We start from the raw sequence: 20,445 nt of genomic DNA, 5'->3' as shown, positions 1-20,445 counted from the left end.
GGTACCAGTACTCATTGTATATAGTCTCATTACTAACCTGTACCCCTGCACATTGACTCGGTACCGGTACCCCCTGTATATAGTCTCATTACTAACCTGTACCCTCGCACATTGACTCGGTACCAGTACTAATTGTATATAGTCTCATTACTAACCTGTACCCCTGCACATTGACTCGGTACCAGTACTCATTGTATATAGTCTCATTACTAACCTGTACCCCTGCACATTGACTCGGTACAGGTACCCCCTGTATATAGTCTCATTACTAACCTGTACCCTCGCACATTGACTCGGTACCAGTACTCATTGTATATAGTCTCATTACTAACCTGTACCCCTGCACATTGACTCGGTACCGGTACCCCCTGTATATAGTCTCATTACTAACCTGTACCCTCGCACATTGACTCGGTACCAGTACTCATTGTATATAGTCTCATTACTAACCTGTACCCCTGCACATTGACTCGGTACGGTACCCCTGTATATAGTCTCATTACTAACCTGTACCCTCGCACATTGACTCGGTACCAGTACTCATTGTATATAGTCTCATTACTAACCTGTACCCCTGCACATTGACTCGGTACCAGTACTCATTGTATATAGTCTCATTACTAACCTGTACCCCCTGTATATAGTCTCATTACTAACCTGTACCCCGCACATTGACTCGGTACCAGTGCCCCCTGTATATAGTCTCATTACTAACCTGTACCCCCGCACATTGACTCGGTACCAGTACCACCTGTATATAGTCTCATTACTAACCTGTACCCCTGCACATTGACTCGGTACCGGTACCCCCTGTATATAGTCTCATTACTAACCTGTACCCCCGCACATTGACTCGGTATCGGTACCCCCTGTATATAGCCTCATTACTAATCTGTACCCCCGCACATTGACTCGGTATCGGTACCCCCTGTATATAGCCTCATTACTAATCTGTACCCCCGCACATTGACTCGGTACCAGTACCCCCTGTATATAGTCTCATTACTAACCTGTACCCCCGCACATTGACTTGGTACCGGCTCTCCCTGTATATAGTCTCATTACTAACCTGTACCCCCGCACACTGACTCGGTACCAGTACCCCCTGTATATAGTCTCATTACTAACCTGTACCCCCGCACACTGACTCGGTACCAGTACCCCCTGTATATAGTCTCATTACTAACCTGCACCCCCGCACACTGACTCGGTACCAGTACCCCCTGTATATAGTCTCAATACTAACCTGTACCCCCGCACATTGACTCGGTACCAGTACCCCCTGTATATAGTCTCATTACTAACCTGTACCCCCGCACACTGACTCGGTACCGGTACCCCCTGTATATAGTCTCATTACTAACCTGTACCCCCGCACACTGACTCGGTACCGGTACCCCCTGTATATAGCCTCGTTATTTTATTGTGTTACTTTTTATTATTTTTGATTTTAGTTCCTTTGGTAAATATTTTCTTAACTCTTTCTTGAACTACATTGTTGGTTAAAGGGCTTGTAAGTAAACACTTCACTGTGAGGTCTACATTGTTGGTTAAAGGGCTTGTAAGTAAACACTTCACTGTGAGGTCTACATTGTTGGTTAAAGGGCTTGTAAGTAAACACTTCACTGTGAGGTCTACATTGTTGGTTAAAGGGCTTGTAAGTAAACACTTCACTGTGAGGTCTACATTGTTGGTTAAAGGGCTTGTAAGTAAACACTTCACTGTGAGGTCTACATTGTTGGTTAAAGGGCTTGTAAGTAAACACTTCACTGTGAGGTCTACATTGTTGGTTAAAGGGCTTGTAAGTAAACACTTCACTGTGAGGTCTACATTGTTGGTTAACGGGCTTGTAAGTAAACACTTCACTGTGAGGTCTACATTGTTGGTTAACGGGCTTGTAAGTAAACACTTCACTGTGAGGTCTACATTGTTGGTTAACGGGCTTGTAAGTAAACACTTCACTGTGAGGTCTACATTGTTGGTTAACGGGCTTGTAAGTAAACACTTCACTGTGAGGTCTACATTGTTGGTTAAAGGGCTTGTAAGTAAACACTTCACTGTAAGTGTATTTGGCGCATGTGATAAATAAAGTTAGATTTGATTTGATATGTGAAACTTACTCCTTAGCCTGATGTGTGCCCGATTGCGTCAACGAATAGCTAGGTTTTTGCGTGACGCGACTGGTAAGACGCTTCGGGAGGGCGTTCGCGTGTGCTATCAAGGCAGCGGTCCTGTGTTTGAGCCTCGGTGTGAGCCGAATCAGGAGAAAGCGCAACTCGCTAAGCAAGCAGCGTGACGTCATTTCCGTACGCACGCACACACATACACACACACACACACCTGCCCTGGTCGATGTAGTCCACAGCCAGTGTACTGATGATGAAGAGGAAGAGCACTGAGATGAACATGTGGTAGATGGTCCGAATGTGGTTGATCTCAAACAGATCACTGTGGAGGAACACACAGGATTACTCTAACTATCATATACAGTATTACATTATTCTGACAGGATTCATCTCAAACAGATCACTGTGGAGGAACACACAGGATTACTCTAACTATCATATACAGTATTACATTATTCTGACAGGATTCATCTCGCTATCATATACAGTATTACATTATTCTGACAGGATTCATCTCGCTATCATATACAGTATTACATTATTCTGACAGGATTCATCTAACTATCATATACAGTATTACATTATTCTGACAGGATTCATCTCGCTATCATATACAGTATTACATTATTCTGACAGGATTCATCTCGCTATCATATACAGTATTACATTATTCTGACAGGATTCATCTCGCTATCATATACAGTATTACATTATTCTGACAGGATTCATCTCACTATCATTTACAGTATTACATTATTCTGACAGGATTCATCTCAAACAGCTCAAACACAGGACACTAGACATGAAATGAATGTTTTGCCCAGTAGAGACGATGTACGACACAATGGATTGATACAATGGTGTTGCATGATAGCACAATATTGTGTCATGTGGCCAGTACATTCTCTCTAGTGGAAAGTGTACAAAACATTAAGTTCATGTCTAGTGTCTTGTGTTTGTTTGTTTGTTTGAGATGAATCCCATCATATAATGGTGTTGCATGATAGATAAGCTGACCTGGAGTACACACTCTAGGTAAACTTAAACTAGAGGTACAATAAACTAATTCACAATGACAAAGTCAAGAGGATTCACATGTAAATACATTATGTTCCTACATTATAATACAGTGCCTTTGCGAAAGTATTCGGCCCCCTTGAACTTTGCGACCTTTTGCCACATTTCAGGCTTCAAACATAAAGATATAAAACTGTATTTTTTTGTGAAGAATCAACAACAAGTGGGACACAATCATGAAGTGGAACGACATTTATTGGATATTTCAAACTTTTTTAACAAATCAAAAACTGAAAAATTGGGCGTGCAAAATTATTCAGCCCCTTTACTTTCAGTGCAGCAAACTCTCTCCAGAAGTTCAGTGAGGATCTCTGAATGATCCAATGTTGACCTAAATGACTAATGATGATAAATACAATCCACCTGTGTGTAATCAAGTCTCCGTATAAATGCACCTGCACTGTGATAGTCTCAGAGGTCCGTTAAAAGTGCATAGAGCATCATGAAGAACAAGGAACACACCAGGCAGGTCCGAGATACTGTTGTGAAGAAGTTTAAAGCGGATTTGGATACAAAAGATTTCCCAAGCTTTAAACATCCCAAGGAGCACTGTGCAAGCGATAATATTGAAATGGAAGGAGTATCAGACCACTGCAAATCTACCAAGACCTGGCCGTCCCTCTAAACTTTCAGCTCATACAAGGAGAAGACTGATCAGAGATGCAGCCAAGAGGCCCATGATCACTCTGGATGAACTGCAAAGATCTACAGCTGAGGTGGGAGACTCTGTCCATAGGACAACAATCAGTCGTATATTGCACAAATCTGGCCTTTATGGAAGAGTGGCAAGAAGAAAGCCATTTCTTAAAGATATCCATAAAAAGTGTTGTTTAAAGTTTGCCACAAGCCACCTGGGAGACACACCAAACATGTGGAAGAAGGTGCTCTGGTCAGATGAAACCAAAATTTAACTTTTTGGCAACAATGCAAAACGTTATGTTTGGCGTAAAAGCAACACAGCTCATCACCCTGAACACACCATCCCCACTGTCAAACATGGTGGTGGCAGCATCATGGTTTGGTCCTGCTTTTCTTCAGCAGGGACAGGGAAGATGGTTAAAATTGATGGGAAGATGGATGGAGCCAAATGCAGGACCATTCTGGAAGAAAACCTGATGGAGTCTGCAAAAGACCTGAGACTGGGACGGAGATTTGTCTTCCAACAAGACAATGATCCAAAACATAAAGCACAATCTACAATGGAATGGTTCAAAAATAAACATATCCAGGTGTTAGAATAGCCAAATCAAAGTCCAGACCTGAATCCAATCGAGAATCTGTGGAAAGAACTGAAAACTGCTGTTCACAAATGCTCTCCATCCAACCTCACTGAGCTCGAGCTGTTTTGCAAGGAGGAATGGGAAAAAATTTCAGTCTCTCGATGTGCAAAACTGATAGAGACATACCCCAAGCGACTTACAGCTGTAATCGCAGCAAAAGGTGGCGATACAAAGTATTAACTTAAGGGGGCTGAATAATTTTGCACGCCCAATTTTTCCGTTTTTGAATTGTTAAAAAAGTTTGAAATATCCAATAAATGTCGTTCCACTTCATGATTGTGTCCCACTTGTTGTTGATTCTTCACAAAAAAATACAGTTTTATATCTTTATGTTTGAAGCCTGAAATGTGGCAAAAGGTCGCAAAGTTCAAGGGGGCCGAATACTTTCGCAAGGCACTGTATATCTAATGGATCAGGTTCAGTTTAAGGCCACTCATAATAGAAAAAAATGAACTAACTCCAGAATGGAGCGTCTGTTTAAATAAAATGAACTAACTCTAGAATGGAGCGTCTGTTTAAATAAAATGAACTAACTCTAGAATGGAGCGTTTGTTTAACTAAATAAAATGAACTAACTCTAGAATGGAGCGTCTGTTTAACTAAATAAAATGAACTAACTCTAGAATAGAGCGTCTGTTTAAATAAAATGAACTAACTCTAGAATGGAGCGTCTGTTTAAATAAAATGAACTAACTCTAGAATGGAGCGTCTGTTTAAATAAAATGAACTAACTCTAGAATGTAGCGTCTGTTGAAATAAAATCAACTAACTCCAGAATGGAGCGTCTGTTTAAATAAAATGAACTAACTCTAGAATGGAGCGTCTGTTTAAATAAAATGAACTAACTCTAGAATGGAGCGTCTGTTTAAATAAAATGAACTAACTCTAGAATGGAGCGTCTGTTTAAATAAATACAATGAACTAACTCTAGAATGGAGCGTCTGTTTAAATAAAATGAACTAACTCTAGAATGGAGCGTCTGTTTAAATAAAATGAACTAACTCCAGAATGGAGCGTCTGTTTAAATAAATACAATGAACTAACTCTAGAATGGAGCGTCTGTTTAAATAAAATGAACTAACTCTAGAATGTAGCGTCTGTTTAAATAAAATGAACTAACTCTAGAATGGAGCGTCTGTTTAAATAAAATGAACTAACTCTAGAATGGAGCGTCTGTTTAAATAAAATGAACTAACTCTAGAATGGAGCGTCTGTTTAAATAAAATGAACTAACTCTAGAATGGAGCGTCTGTTTAAATAAAATGAACTAACTCTAGAATGGAGCGTCTGTTTAAATAAATACAATGAACTAACTCTAGAATGGAGCGTCTGTTTAAATAAAATGAACTAACTCTAGAATGGAGCGTCTGTTTAAATAAAATGAACTAACTCCAGAATGGAGCGTCTGTTTAAATAAATACAATGAACTAACTCTAGAATGGAGCGTCTGTTTAAATAAAATGAACTAACTCTAGAATGTAGCGTCTGTTTAAATAAAATGAACTAACTCTAGAATGGAGCGTCTGTTTAAATAAAATGAACTAACTCTAGAATGGAGCGTCTGTTTAACTAAATAAAATGAACTAACTCTAGAATGGAGCGTCTGTTTAAATAAAATGAACTAACTCTAGAATGGAGCGTCTGTTTAAATAAAATCAACTAACTCTAGAATGTAGCGTCTGTTGAAATAAAATCAACTAACTCCAGAATGGAGCGTCTGTTTAAATAAAATGAACTAACTCTAGAATGGAGCGTCTGTTTAAATAAATACAATGAACTAACTCTAGAATGGAGCGTCTGTTTAAATAAATACAATGAACTAACTCTAGAATGGAGCGTCTGTTTAAATAAAATGAACTAACTCTAGAATGGAGCGTCTGTTTAAATAAAATGAACTAAATCTAGAATGGAGCGTCTGTTTAAATAAAATGAACTAACTCTAGAATGGAGCGTCTGTTTAACTAAATAAAATGAACTAACTCCAGAATGGAGCGTCTGTTTAAATAAAATGAACTAACTCTAGAATGGAGCGTCTGTTTAAATAAAATGAACTAACTCTAGAATGGAGCGTCTGTTTAACTAAATAAAATGAACTAACTCCAGAATGGAGCGTCTGTTTAAATAAAATTAACTAACTCTAGAATGGAGCGTCTGTTTAAATAAATACAATGAACTAACTCTAGAATGGAGCGTCTGTTTAAATAAATACAATGAACTAACTCTAGAATGGAGCGTCTGTTTAAATAAAATGAACTAACTCTAGAATGGAGCGTCTGTTTAACTAAATAAAATGAACTAACTCCAGAATGGAGAGTCTGTTTAAATAAAATGAACTAACTCTAGAATGGAGAGTCTGTTTAAATAAAATGAACTAACTCTAGAATGGAGCGTCTGTTTAAATAAAATGAACTAACTCTAGAATGGAGCGTCTGTTTAAATAAAATGAACTAACTCCAGAATGGAGCGTCTGTTTAAATAAAATGAACTAACTCCAGAATGGAGCGTCTGTTTAAATAAAATGAACTAACTCTAGAATGGAGCGTCTGTTTAAATAAAATGAACTAACTCCAGAATGGAGCGTCTGTTTAAATAAAATGAACTAACTCTAGAATGGAGCGTCTGTTTAAATAAATACAATGAACTAACTCTAGAATGGAGCGTCTGTTTAAATAAAATGAACTAACTCTAGAATGGAGCGTCTGTTTAAATAAATAAAATGAACTAACTCTAGAATGGAGTGTCTGTTTAAATAAATAAAATGAACTAACTCCAGAATGGAGCGTCTGTTTAAATAAAATGAACTAACTCCAGAATGGAGCGTCTGTTTAAATAAATACAATGAACTAACTCTAGAATGGAGCGTCTGTTTAAATAAAATGAACTAACTCTAGAATGGAGCGTCTGTTTAAATAAATACAATGAACTAACTCTAAAATGGAGCGTCTGTTTAAATAAAATGAACTAACTCTAGAATGGAGAGTCTGTTTAAATAAAATGAACTAACTCTAGAATGGAGCGTCTGTTTAAATAAAATGAACTAACTCTAGAATGGAGCGTCTGTTTAAATAAATCAAATGAACTAACTCTAGAATGGAGCGTCTGTTTAAATAAAATGAACTAACTCTAGAATGGAGAGTCTGTTTAAATAAATAAAATCAACTAACTCTAGAATGGAGCGTCTGTTGAAATAAAATGAACTAACTCTAGAATGGAGCGTCTGTTTAAATAAAATGAACTAACTCTAGAATGGAGAGTCTGTTTAAATAAAATGAACTAACTCCAGAATGGAGCGTCTGTTTAAATAAAATGAACTAACTCTAGAATGGAGAGTCTGTTTAAATAAAATGAACTAACTCTAGAATGGAGCGTCTGTTTAAATAAATACAATGAACTAACTCTAGAATGGAGCGTCTGTTTAAATAAAATGAACTAACTCTAGAATGGAGCGTCTGTTTAAATAAATCAAATGAACTAACTCTAGAATGGAGCGTCTGTTTAAATAAAATGAACTAACTCTAGAATGGAGAGTCTGTTTAAATAAATAAAATCAACTAACTCTAGAATGGAGCGTCTGTTTAAATAAAATGAACTAACTCTAGAATGGAGAGTCTGTTTAAATAAAATGAACTAACTCCAGAATGGAGCGTCTGTTTAAATAAAATGAACTAACTCTAGAATGGAGAGTCTGTTTAAATAAAATGAACTAACTCTAGAATGGAGCGTCTGTTTAAATAAAATGAACTAACTCTAGAATGGAGCGTCTGTTTAAATAAAATGAACTAACTCCAGAATGGAGCGTCTGTTTAAATAAATACAATGAACTAACTCCAGAATGGAGCGTCTGTTTAAATACAATGAACTAACTCCAGAATGGAGCGTCTGTTTAAATAAAATGAACTAACTCTAGAATGGAGCGTCTGTTTAAATAAATACAATGAACTAACTCTAGAATGGAGCGTCTGTTTAAATAAATACAATGAACTAACTCTAGAATGGAGCGTCTGTTTAAATAAAATGAACTAACTCTAGAATGGAGCGTCTGTTTAACTAAATAAAATGAACTAACTCCAGAATGGAGAGTCTGTTTAAATAAAATGAACTAACTCTAGAATGGAGAGTCTGTTTAAATAAAATGAACTAACTCTAGAATGGAGCGTCTGTTTAAATAAAATGAACTAACTCTAGAATGGAGCGTCTGTTTAAATAAAATGAACTAACTCCAGAATGGAGCGTCTGTTTAAATAAAATGAACTAACTCTAGAATGGAGCGTCTGTTTAAATAAATAAAATGAACTAACTCTAGAATGGAGTGTCTGTTTAAATAAATAAAATGAACTAACTCCAGAATGGAGCGTCTGTTTAAATAAAATGAACTAACTCCAGAATGGAGCGTCTGTTTAAATAAATACAATGAACTAACTCTAGAATGGAGCGTCTGTTTAAATAAAATGAACTAACTCTAGAATGGAGCGTCTGTTTAAATAAATACAATGAACTAACTCTAAAATGGAGCGTCTGTTTAAATAAAATGAACTAACTCTAGAATGGAGAGTCTGTTTAAATAAAATGAACTAACTCTAGAATGGAGCGTCTGTTTAAATAAAATGAACTAACTCTAGAATGGAGCGTCTGTTTAAATAAATCAAATGAACTAACTCTAGAATGGAGCGTCTGTTTAAATAAAATGAACTAACTCTAGAATGGAGAGTCTGTTTAAATAAATAAAATCAACTAACTCTAGAATGGAGCGTCTGTTGAAATAAAATGAACTAACTCTAGAATGGAGCGTCTGTTTAAATAAAATGAACTAACTCTAGAATGGAGAGTCTGTTTAAATAAAATGAACTAACTCCAGAATGGAGCGTCTGTTTAAATAAAATGAACTAACTCTAGAATGGAGCGTCTGTTTAAATAAATCAAATGAACTAACTCTAGAATGGAGCGTCTGTTTAAATAAAATGAACTAACTCTAGAATGGAGAGTCTGTTTAAATAAATAAAATCAACTAACTCTAGAATGGAGCGTCTGTTGAAATAAAATGAACTAACTCTAGAATGGAGCGTCTGTTTAAATGAAATGAACTAACTCTAGAATGGAGAGTCTGTTTAAATAAAATGAACTAACTCCAGAATGGAGCGTCTGTTTAAATAAAATGAACTAACTCTAGAATGGAGAGTCTGTTTAAATAAAATGAACTAACTCTAGAATGGAGCGTCTGTTTAAATAAATACAATGAACTAACTCTAGAATGGAGCGTCTGTTTAAATAAAATGAACTAACTCTAGAATGGAGCGTCTGTTTAAATAAATAAAATGAACTAACTCTAGAATGGAGCGTCTGTTTAAATAAAATGAACTAACTCTAGAATGGAGAGTCTGTTTAAATAAATAAAATCAACTAACTCTAGAATGGAGCGTCTGTTTAAATAAAATGAACTAACTCTAGAATGGAGAGTCTGTTTAAATAAAATGAACTAACTCCAGAATGGAGCGTCTGTTTAAATAAAATGAACTAACTCTAGAATGGAGAGTCTGTTTAAATAAAATGAACTAACTCTAGAATGGAGAGTCTGTTTAAATAAAATGAACTAACTCTAGAATGGAGCGTCTGTTTAAATAAAATGAACTAACTCCAGAATGGAGCGTCTGTTTAAATAAATACAATGAACTAACTCCAGAATGGAGTGTCTGTTTAAATAAAATGAACTAACTCTAGAATGGAGCGTCTGTTTAAATAAATAAAATGAACTAACTCTAGAATGGAGCGTCTGTTTAAATAAATCAAATGAACTAACTCCAGAATGGAGCGTCTGTTTAAATAAAATGAACTAACTCTAGAATGGAGCGTCTGTTTAAATAAAATGAACTAACTCTAGAATGGAGAGTCTGTTTAAATAAATAAAATGAACTAACTCTAGAATGGAGCGTCTGTTTAAATAAATAAAATGAACTAACTCTAGAATGGAGCGTCTGTTTAAATAAATAAAATGAACTAACTCTAGAATGGAGCGTCTGTTTAAATAAATAAAATGAACTAACTCTAGAATGGAGCGTCTGTTTAAATAAAATGAACTAACTCTAGAATGGAGCGTCTGTTTAAATAAATACAATGAACTAACTCTAGAATGGAGCGTCTGTTTAAATAAATACAATGAACTAACTCTAGAATGGAGCGTCTGTTTAAATAAAATGAACTAACTCTAGAATGGAGCGTCTGTTTAAATAAAATGAACTAACTCTAGAATGGAGCGTCTGTTTAAATAAAATGAACTAACTCTAGAATGGAGCGTCTGTTTAAATAAAATGAACTAACTCTAGAATGGAGCGTCTGTTTAAATAAAATGAACTAACTCTAGAATGGAGCGTCTGTTTAAATAAATACAATGAACTAACTCCAGAATGGAGCGTCTGTTTAAATAAATACAATGAACTAACTCCAGAATGGAGTGTCTGTTTAAATAAAATGAACTAACTCTAGAATGGAGAGTCTGTTTAAATAAAATGAACTAACTCTAGAATGGAGCGTCTGTCCATAAATACTTTTCCATCCTTTTCCGTGTGGGTTCTGAAATGAACAAAGAAGATGAAATCAACATGTGAAGATCAACTGCTACAGTCACTTTCATACAAACATCTACAGGGACCTTCATGGACATAGCAGGGAGTTGACCAGGAGAAACTGGGCCCAACCTCACACATAGATCCTAAACTGTGTGTTGTCATCCATCGGTATGGTATAGTACAGTATAGTACATTATAGTACAGTATAGTACATTATAGTACAGTACATTATAGTACAGTGTAATGTAGTCTAGTGTAGTACAGTACAGCATTATCAAAGCTGTCCTAACCTGTGGAAGTTTTCGTTGTTGTTAGTGGTGGTGACTGTCCCGTCTCTGGTGACATGGTTGTTGTTGACATGGTTAACGTGGTTGTTGCCATGGTTCTCATTCTGCGTAAATGTCTGGACAGATTCAGTCAGGGCCTTGTCTAGCAGGTCACTCAGATGCCCCTGAATCTGATCCAGCACCTTACTCTTTACTCGCTGCACAGGACACACACACACACACACACACACACACACACACACACACACACACACACACACACACACACACACACACACACACACACACACACACACAGCATAGGTTGATAGGTTGGCAGGTTGGCACATATAAACAGAGTCCTTTACTTGATAAGTGGCATCTAGGTACAATAGAGACATCAGTGTACCGACCTCCACATGCCTCTTCCACTGTATCAGATCCTCAGCGTGCTTCTCCACTGTACACAGAAATAAACAGTTGTGGTAGCTAGCCTACTGTAACATCTATTACATACAGGATGGGAACAATCTGTGATGATGACGATGATGATGATGATATGGAGGATAGTGTGTTGCCTCTGTTGTTGCCTCTGTGTTGACATACTGCTCACCATGGTTAGTGACCTCTCCACTGGAGATAGAGCTGTCGGTCTCTCCAGCGTTGGGGTTGTTAATGTTTCGGTGCACCAATCTGGTGGCTGTCTCTGTGGCCGTGGTGTCTCCAAGTCTGTTGCTGTCTGCTGCCATGGCACCTCCGGGTCAAGACGCAGGGATGGGTTCTGTATAGGTATTGCCCTGCTGGAGGAACCTGAAGGAGAAACAGATTAGATTTGAACACGTGTCTGGATGAAGACAGAACCTGTTGCAGACCCAACCCATTGACTATAATCTCCTATAGCTTTTAAAGTGTATTACACAAATATAGACACACTTGTACTTGTAGCCCCCTGAATCTTGTGAAAGTAAAAAGTTAAAAACCCTTATCTAAAGCATAAATAACCAGAAAGAGAAGATGGCTGTCATAAAGATATAGGGAAACGTCCTTTGGGATCCTATATCTAGCAGTTCTGTACTGTAGTAATCAACATTTTAAAATTAATAGCTTTTGTAGACAGTTTAATTATTTCGACCTCCCGCACTGTTCATTGTAAGCGGAAGAGTCAACTCTAATATAGTCTTTTACCTATAAAGGTATCTTAGCAACTGGATTAATTTAGCTGTTGTAATGCTATTCTACACATTTTTCCATTGAGCTGCAATTTTCTTTTTTTTGGGGGGGCTTATTTGGCATGGAGAGGAGAGACAATTTTGTAGTTTTAAAGCTAATGTGCTCTGAACGGCAATTTATTTTTTATTTTGCAAATTTTTTTTGCGGTCTAGCTTTTAATTGATTGTTATTTCTCAAAGATGGTATTATTAAACATATACAGTATATATATATAGTTCAATATTATTAAAACATATACAGTATATATATATATAGTTCAATATCCTTTCTGTATGCTTTCTATCTGGTGTTGATCGTAAGTTGACACAGAAGCTGTCCTTCCATCACAAAAACAACCATTAGACAGCCCTGTAATTAGCCCCAATGAATTTCCTTCATGTTAAAAACCTGTTGAGTGTAGGGGGCAGTATTTTGATGTTTGGATGAAAAACGTACCCAAATGAAACTGCCTATTTCTCAGGCCCAGAATCTAGAATATGCATATAATTGTCAGACTAGGATAGACAACACTCTAAAGTTTCCAAAACTGTCATAATATTGTCTGTGAATATAACAGAACTGATATTGCAGGCGAAAACCTGAGGAAAATCCAACAAGGAAGTGCCTAAGAGAAACAAATGTTCCTGTTCCATTGCATGCCTTCCGTCCATTTAAAGGGATATCAACCAGATTATTTTCTCTATGGCTTCCACATGGTGTGAACAGTCTGTGGATGGCTGGGTGCCAGCAGAGTTTTGCATGCGCAACAGCATTTTCTCTCTCTCTCCTATTGAAAAAGCTACGGTCCGGTTGAAATATTATAGGTTATTTATTGTAAAAACAACCTGAGGATGGATTATAAAAAAACGTTTGACGTGTTTCTACGTACTTTATGGATGCCCTTTGGAATTTTCTACTGCCCCGTCGTGACCGCTCGAACCTGTACATTTCTGAACATTACGCGCCAACCAAATGGAGATTTTTGTATTTAAAAAGATTCTTTATGGAACAAAAGGAACATTTATTGTGTAACTGGGAGTCTCGTGAGTGCAATCATCCAAAGATCATCAAAGGTAAGCGATTAATTTTATTGTTTTTCTGGCTTTTGTGACCAATCTACTTTGCTGCTAGCTGTTTGTAATGTTTTGTCTGCTGAGAGAGATGTCCTAACATAAACGCTTGGATAGCTTTTGCTGTAAAGCTTTTTTGAAATCTGACACGCCAGGTGGATTAACAACAAGCTAAGCTGTGATTTGCTGTGATTTGCTATATTGCACTTGTGATTTCATGAAAATTAAATATTTGGCGCTCTGCAATTCAGCGGATGTTGCCGAAAATGATCCCGCTTACGGGATGGGTGAGCCAAGAAGAGGGAAAAAATACATTTTTTGGCAATGAAGCCATTTATCTACTTCCCCAGAGTCAGATGAACAGGAACAGCTAGCATGCTAACTGTTCCTGTAGACTTCTAGTCAGACTTCTAGTCATTGCGCTAACGCTAGTAAGTATTGGCTCCTGAAACTACTGTCATGACTGTCCTGATCAGGTCAGATTACAGGAGACCACAACCCTACAGATTATCTCTCTCTTATGACCCCTCACGCCCCTGGTAAATCTTAGGCCACAGACAAATTCCTTTGTCCTGTTACTATGGAGAACCAGCCTCAGAACATTAAACATGAAATAAAGGGACTTTGGAACAATGGTTTCTGTCAGCCACAATGGTGGTCATGACGATAGATGGAATATGAAAATGTATGTCATTTTTGTTTTGTTATTCAAAGTTAATAGATGACGTTATTACGAAAACATTGTAATGTGAAGAGTTTTCCTAGAGTTTTCCAAACTCACTAAAAGTGGCAGTAATAAAGCCTCTCTTGAAAAAGCCAAACCTTGACCCAGAAAATAAAAAAATAAAAAACTATCGGCCTATATCGAATCTTCCATTCCTCTCAAAAATTTTAGAGAGGGCTGTTGCGCAGCAACTCACTGCCTTCCTGAAGACAAACAATGTATATGAAATGCTTCAGTCTGGTTTTAGACCCCATCATAGCACTGAGACGGCACTGGTGAAGGTGGTAAATTACATTTTAATGGCATCGGACCGAGGCTCTGCATCTGTCCTCGTGCTCCTAGACCTTAGTGCTGCTTTTGATACCATCGATCACCACATTCTTTTGGAGAGATTGGAAACCCAAATTGGTCTACACGGACATGTTCTGGCCTGGTTTAGATCTTATCTGTCGGAAAGATATCAGTTTGTCTCTGTGAATGGTTTGTCCTCTGACAAATCAACTGTAAATTTCGGTGTTCCTCAAGGTTCCGTTTTAGGACCACTATTGTTTTCACTATATATTTTACCTCTTGGGGATGTTATTCGAAAACATAATGTAAACTTTCACTGCTATGCGGATGACACACAGCTGTACATTTCAATGAAACATGGTGAAGCCCCAAAATTGCCCTCGCTAGAAGCATGTGTTTCAGACATAAGGAAGTGGATGGCTGCAAACTTTCTACTATTAAACTCGGACAAAACAGAGATGCTTGTTCTAGGTCCCAAGAAACAAAGAGATCTTCTGTTGAATCTGACAATTAATCTTAATGGTTGTACAGTCGTCTCAAATAAAACTGTGAAGGACCTCGGCGTTACTCTGGACCCTGATCTCTCTTTTGAAGAACATATCAAGACCATTTCGAGGACAGCTTTTTTCCATCTACGTAACATTGCAAAAATCAGAAACTTTCTGTCCAAAAATGATGCAGAAAAATTAATCCATGCTTTTGTCACTTCTAGGTTAGACTACTGCAATGCTCTATTTTCCGGCTACCCGGATAAAGCACTAAATAAACTTCAGTTAGTGCTAAATACGGCTGCTAGAATCCTGACTAGAACAAAAAAATGTGATCATATTACTCCAGTGCTAGCCTCTCTACACTGGCTTCCTTTCAAAGCAAGGGCTGATTTCAAGGTTTTACTGCTAACCTACAAAGCATTACATGGGCTTGCTCCTACCTATCTCTCTGATTTGGTCCTGCCGTACATACCTACACGTACGCTACGGTCACAAGACGCAGGCCTCCTAATTGTCCCTAGAATTTCTAAGCAAACAGCTGGAGTTAGGGCTTTCTCCTATAGAGCTCCATTTTTATGGAACGGTTTGCCTACCCATGTCAGAGACGCAAACTCGGTCTCAACCTTTAAGTCTTTACTGAAGACTCATCTCTTCAATAGGTCATATGATTGAGTGTAGTCTGGCCCAGGAGTGGGAAGGTGAACGGAAAGGCTCTGGAGCAACGAACCGCCCTTGCTGTCTCTGCCTGGCCGGTTCCTCTCTTTCCACTGGGATTCTCTGCCTCTAACCCTATTACAGGGGCTGAGTCACTGGCTTACTGGGGCTCTCTCATGCCGTCCCTGGAGGGGGTGCGTCACCTGAGTGGGTTGATTCACTGTTGTGGCCATCCTGTCTGGGTTGGCGCCCCCCCCTTGGGTTGTGCCGTGGCGGAGATCTATGTGGGCTATACTCAGCCTTGTCTCAGGATGGTAAGTTGGTGGTTGAAGATATCCCTCTAGTGGTGGGGTGGGTGGGGTTATATCCTTCCTGTTTGGCCCTGTCCGGGGGTGTCCTCGGATGGGGCCACAGTGTCTCCTGACCCCTCCTGTCTCAGCCTCCAGTATTTATGCTGCAGTAGTTTATGTGTCGGGGGGCTGGGGTCAGTTTGTTATATCTGGAGTACTTCTCCTGTCCTATTCGGTGTCCTGTGTGAATCTAAGTGTGCGTTCTCTAATTCTCTCCTTCTCTCTTTCTTTCTCTCTCTCGGAGGACCTGAGCCCTAGGACCATGCCCCAGGACTACCTGACATGATGACTCCTTGCTGTCCCCAGTCCACCTGGCCATGCTGCTGTTCCAGTTTCAACTGACCTGAGCCCTAGGACCATGCCCCAGGACTACCTGACATGATGACTCCTTGCTGTCCCCAGTCCACCTGGCCATGCTGCTGTTCCAGTTTCAACTGACCTGAGCCCTAGGACCATGCCCCAGGACTACCTGACATGATGACTCCTTGCTGTCCCCAGTCCACCTGGCCATGCTGCTGCTCCAGTTTCAACTTCCACCTGACTGTGCTGCTGCTCCAGTTTCAACTGTTCTGCCTTATTATTATTCGACCATGCTGGTCATTTATGAACATTTGAACATCTTGGCCATGTTCTGTTATAATCTCCACCCGGCACAGCCAGAAGAGGACTGGCCACCCCACATTGCCTGGTTCCTTTCTAGGTTTCTTTCTAGGTTTTGGCCTTTCTAGTGAGTTTTTACTAGCCACCGTGCTTCTACACCTGCATTGCTTGCTGTTTGGGGTTTCAGGCTGGGTTTCTGTACAGCACTTTGAGATATCAGCTGATGTACGAAGGGCTATATAAATACATTTGATTTGATTTGATTTTGATTGGATTTATATGTTTGATGTTTATACATTGTACGTTGTATGGAAAATATCCAAATCAAAGAGAATGTTTTGGGGAAGATGAAATGTGAAGTTAGTTGTCTAAAATGGGATTTAACTTGGTACGCCCAGAGAATTGCCCTAAAGGCAGTTACGCCCACTTCTGACCCAAGGGTATAAAACCTGTGAATATAGAATTTACAGGACTACGTGACCCCAGCTGCAGCAAGGTCTAAAAAGTCAACGAACCCAGAACGCAACGCATGTTTGAGGACAAAGAAATCCTTTTCTACCCAAGCTACGGATGAGTAGCTGTGTCTAAGCGGGTGAATTCAAGTCGAACCACCTAGCCTCCATCTCCCATCGAATCGTAGTATCTAAAGGGGTTCATTCCTATGCTGTGAGCTCTGAGCTACAGAGCTGTCTGTCCTCAGAAGACCCCTTCCAGAGCAAAGGGTGAGGGAACAGACTCCTAAGGCAAAATGACATCATGAGGACGACCAGAGAGGTGCGCCAGAGTAGCGCGTCGTCAAACAGCTGAAGGCCTACGCAGAGAATCCTCTGAGATCATCCCCACGTAATTACATCATTATATTCTGACCCATAGAATAGCATAGCTAACAAATTCACCCAAATATATATGTATCTTGTGTACTTTCTGTTTTTCTCTCTCGTTTGAAATCCTCATTGTGGGTAACACGCGCCATAGTGTATTGGCCCGTTATACTAAGTTCTAATCAATAGCCTATAATGTGTTTTGTCTATGTGTATCTTTTATCATCATTTTAGCTTTTTAGTAAATAAATATTCAACTAAGATTGGTGTGGTACGAACTCATTGGTGAGACCCGGGTCCGTGCAGATTCACGGGCTATACGACGTTCAGAACGAGATTGTAAGAGGTAACTGGTTAATTAGCGACTGTTGTAAAATCGATATTCTGATATTCTTTGAGTTAATTTGGAAAATAGAAACTCAATAAAAACTAGTTTTCCCATGGTACCCCAGGTTAATGAGTTAATAATTGCGTGATTCAGTTAATCACGCAATTAGAAACTTTAACCTTTCGATGAACAACAGTCGTCACATTAACTAATACAACGTCACGACACTACCTCTAACTTCCTTCGTACTGGACGCAGAGACATAAAAAGTGCATCCACAATGGTATTCTGTTGTAGCTAGTGATATTCATAAAATAATATATTTTTCACATAAAAAAATCCCAAACTAATATTTTTCCACAATTAAAAAAATCTATTAAAAAAATGTGCAGACCCCCTGCAGTAACTCTGCGGACCCATAGGGAGATGGTAGAGGACAGATTCAGAGGGATCATGCTCCTCATCCCTTTCCATTGACTCCCTGTATTATCTTTATGGGGGATTGGACTTGTACATAGTTGAGCTCTGTCTTAAGATACAATGATCAGCCTCTGCAGTACAGTAGGGGAGACAGATAAAGAGGGTCTGTCATGGGCAATATAGTAACCTCAGTTTCACTCTCTATCTCTCTGTTTGTGTCACTATCGGGGGAAAGATATGTTGTCCTGACCAACAGTAACCTCATCGTTCCTTATCCTTCCATTTTCTGTTGACCCATTAACTCCCTGTACGGTATGTTCTCGGAAGGGTTTGATTTGTAAATAGCACACGAGCTCTGTCTAAAGATACGCTGACGACTCGATTGGAAGAGAGAGATGGCGAACAACCTGTCCATGGTCACCCCAAAAACAAAAACAACAACAAGACATAAACAAGCCACATTACCCTGACCAGTAGTAGCACACGTTTGTTTATCTGTAGTGTTTGATCAGTGTCAGGCTTTACTAGCGGTTATCATCTCTTGTGTGTTTCCTGTTTTCATTCTCTCATTCCCTCTCTCTCCCTCCCTCCCTCTCTCATTCCCAATGTCTCTCTCTCTCTCTCTCTCATTTACTCAATGATTATTTTCATGTGAGTAGAGGCTGTTCTTTCATTTTGAACTAATGACAGAATTTGCTGGTACTGTATCATTGTAAAACTCGAAGACACTAGAGTCCAAGGGTTCTATTCAGTCTGTATCGCTGAAATGTTACACATTCCGCGATAAAAACGTGAAGGTAATCTACAGTTGTGCCAACATAAGCGGTGTTTACCGTGAAGGTGGGCTCCGCTAAAGCGGGAACATTGCCTTTTAAATGTCAATCTCGCTGTAAAACTGAACTTCTGCTATGCGGATTGAATATAGTGTGAAGTAGAAGACAGCAATAAAACATGCTTATGGTCATGTGGGAATTCAATGAAGAGGAGTGTTTAACTCTCTGAATATTCTGTGCTTTTTGAGTCAATGCCCAGTTGAGTCGAGTCAATACCCAGTTGAGTCGAGTCAATGCCCAGTTGAGTCGAGTCAATACCCAGTTGAGTCGAGTCAATACCCAGTTGAGTCGAGTCAATGCCCAGTTGAGTCGAGTCAATGCCCAGTTGAGTTGAGTCAATGCCCAGAACTAGAAGACACACAGTAGAAACATTGATGGTCTGTGACTTGTTCACAGTACATTTAAGCGTATCTGTCATTAGACAGTACAGTAGCATCCATCCTTCTCTGGTTGAACTCAAACTACCATCAGATTGTAGCAAATCGTACCGCTAAAACCTTGGCCATCTCCGTCCCTCACCATAGAGTACTGAAGGTTTGGCCATCTCCGTCCCTCACCATAGAGTACTGAAGGTTTGGCCATCTCCGTCCCTCACCATAGAGTACTGAAGGTTTGGCCATCTCCGTCCCTCACCATAGAGTACTGAAGGTTTGGCCATCTCCGTCCCTCACCATAGAGTACTGAAGGTTTGGCCATCTCCGTCCCTCACCATAGAGTACTGAAGGTTTGGCCATCTCCGTCCCTCACCATAGAGTACTGAAGGTTTGGCCATCTCCGTCCCTCACCATAGAATACTGAAGGTTTGGCCATCTCCGTCCCTCACCATAGAGTACTGAAGGTTTGGCCATCTCCGTCCCTCACCATAGAATACTGAAGGTTTGGCCATCTCCGTCCCTCACCATAGAGTACTGAAGGTTTGGCCATCTCTGTCCCTCACCATAGAGTACTGAAGGTTTGGCCATCTCCGTCCCTCACCATAGAGTACTGAAGGTTTGGCCATCTCCGTCCCTCACCATAGAGTACTGAAGGTTTGGGATTCTGTCATCCAGGCCAACGTCCTGTTATTGCTTTATGTTATTAGATTATCTACCAGAGCTGGAAATGAATAAATGACTCAGCAATTCACATTAACAAGCACCCTGTACCTGATTCCCAGTTTCTCAGTGGTCCTTTCACATACATAGAAGATATAGAATGAGCTCTGTGATCTCTAAATTCATCTCTGATCTCTGTGATCTCTAAATTCATCTCTGATCTCTGTGATCTCTAAGGTCATCTCTGATCTCTGTGATCTCTAAATTCATCGCTGATCTCTGTGATCTCTAAGGTCATCTCTGATCTCTGT

The 20,445-nt window shown here is 39.2% G+C and overlaps 1 protein-coding gene across 1 annotated transcript in view; it reads right to left on the bottom strand.

Annotated features, from left to right (window-relative positions):
* soat2 (sterol O-acyltransferase 2) overlaps positions 1–20,445 on the bottom strand; it is a 44,339-nt gene that overhangs the window by 22,449 nt on the left and 1,445 nt on the right. Inside the window, exons 2-6 of the mRNA XM_065002053.1 lie at positions 11,923–12,119; positions 11,723–11,769; positions 11,334–11,527; positions 10,994–11,047; positions 2,341–2,448 (exon numbers count right to left, since the gene is read on the bottom strand). Coding sequence (XP_064858125.1) covers positions 2,341–2,448; positions 10,994–11,047; positions 11,334–11,527; positions 11,723–11,769; positions 11,923–12,058 — 539 coding nt within the window. The 5' untranslated portion in view covers positions 12,059–12,119. The remainder of the gene's footprint in view (positions 1–2,340; positions 2,449–10,993; positions 11,048–11,333; positions 11,528–11,722; positions 11,770–11,922; positions 12,120–20,445) is intronic.

The sequence above is a fragment of the Oncorhynchus nerka genome, linkage group LG15 (assembly GCF_034236695.1).
Source record: "Oncorhynchus nerka isolate Pitt River linkage group LG15, Oner_Uvic_2.0, whole genome shotgun sequence".
Lineage (NCBI taxonomy): Eukaryota > Metazoa > Chordata > Actinopteri > Salmoniformes > Salmonidae > Oncorhynchus > Oncorhynchus nerka.
This window is presented reverse-complemented; position numbering and strand designations above follow the sequence as displayed.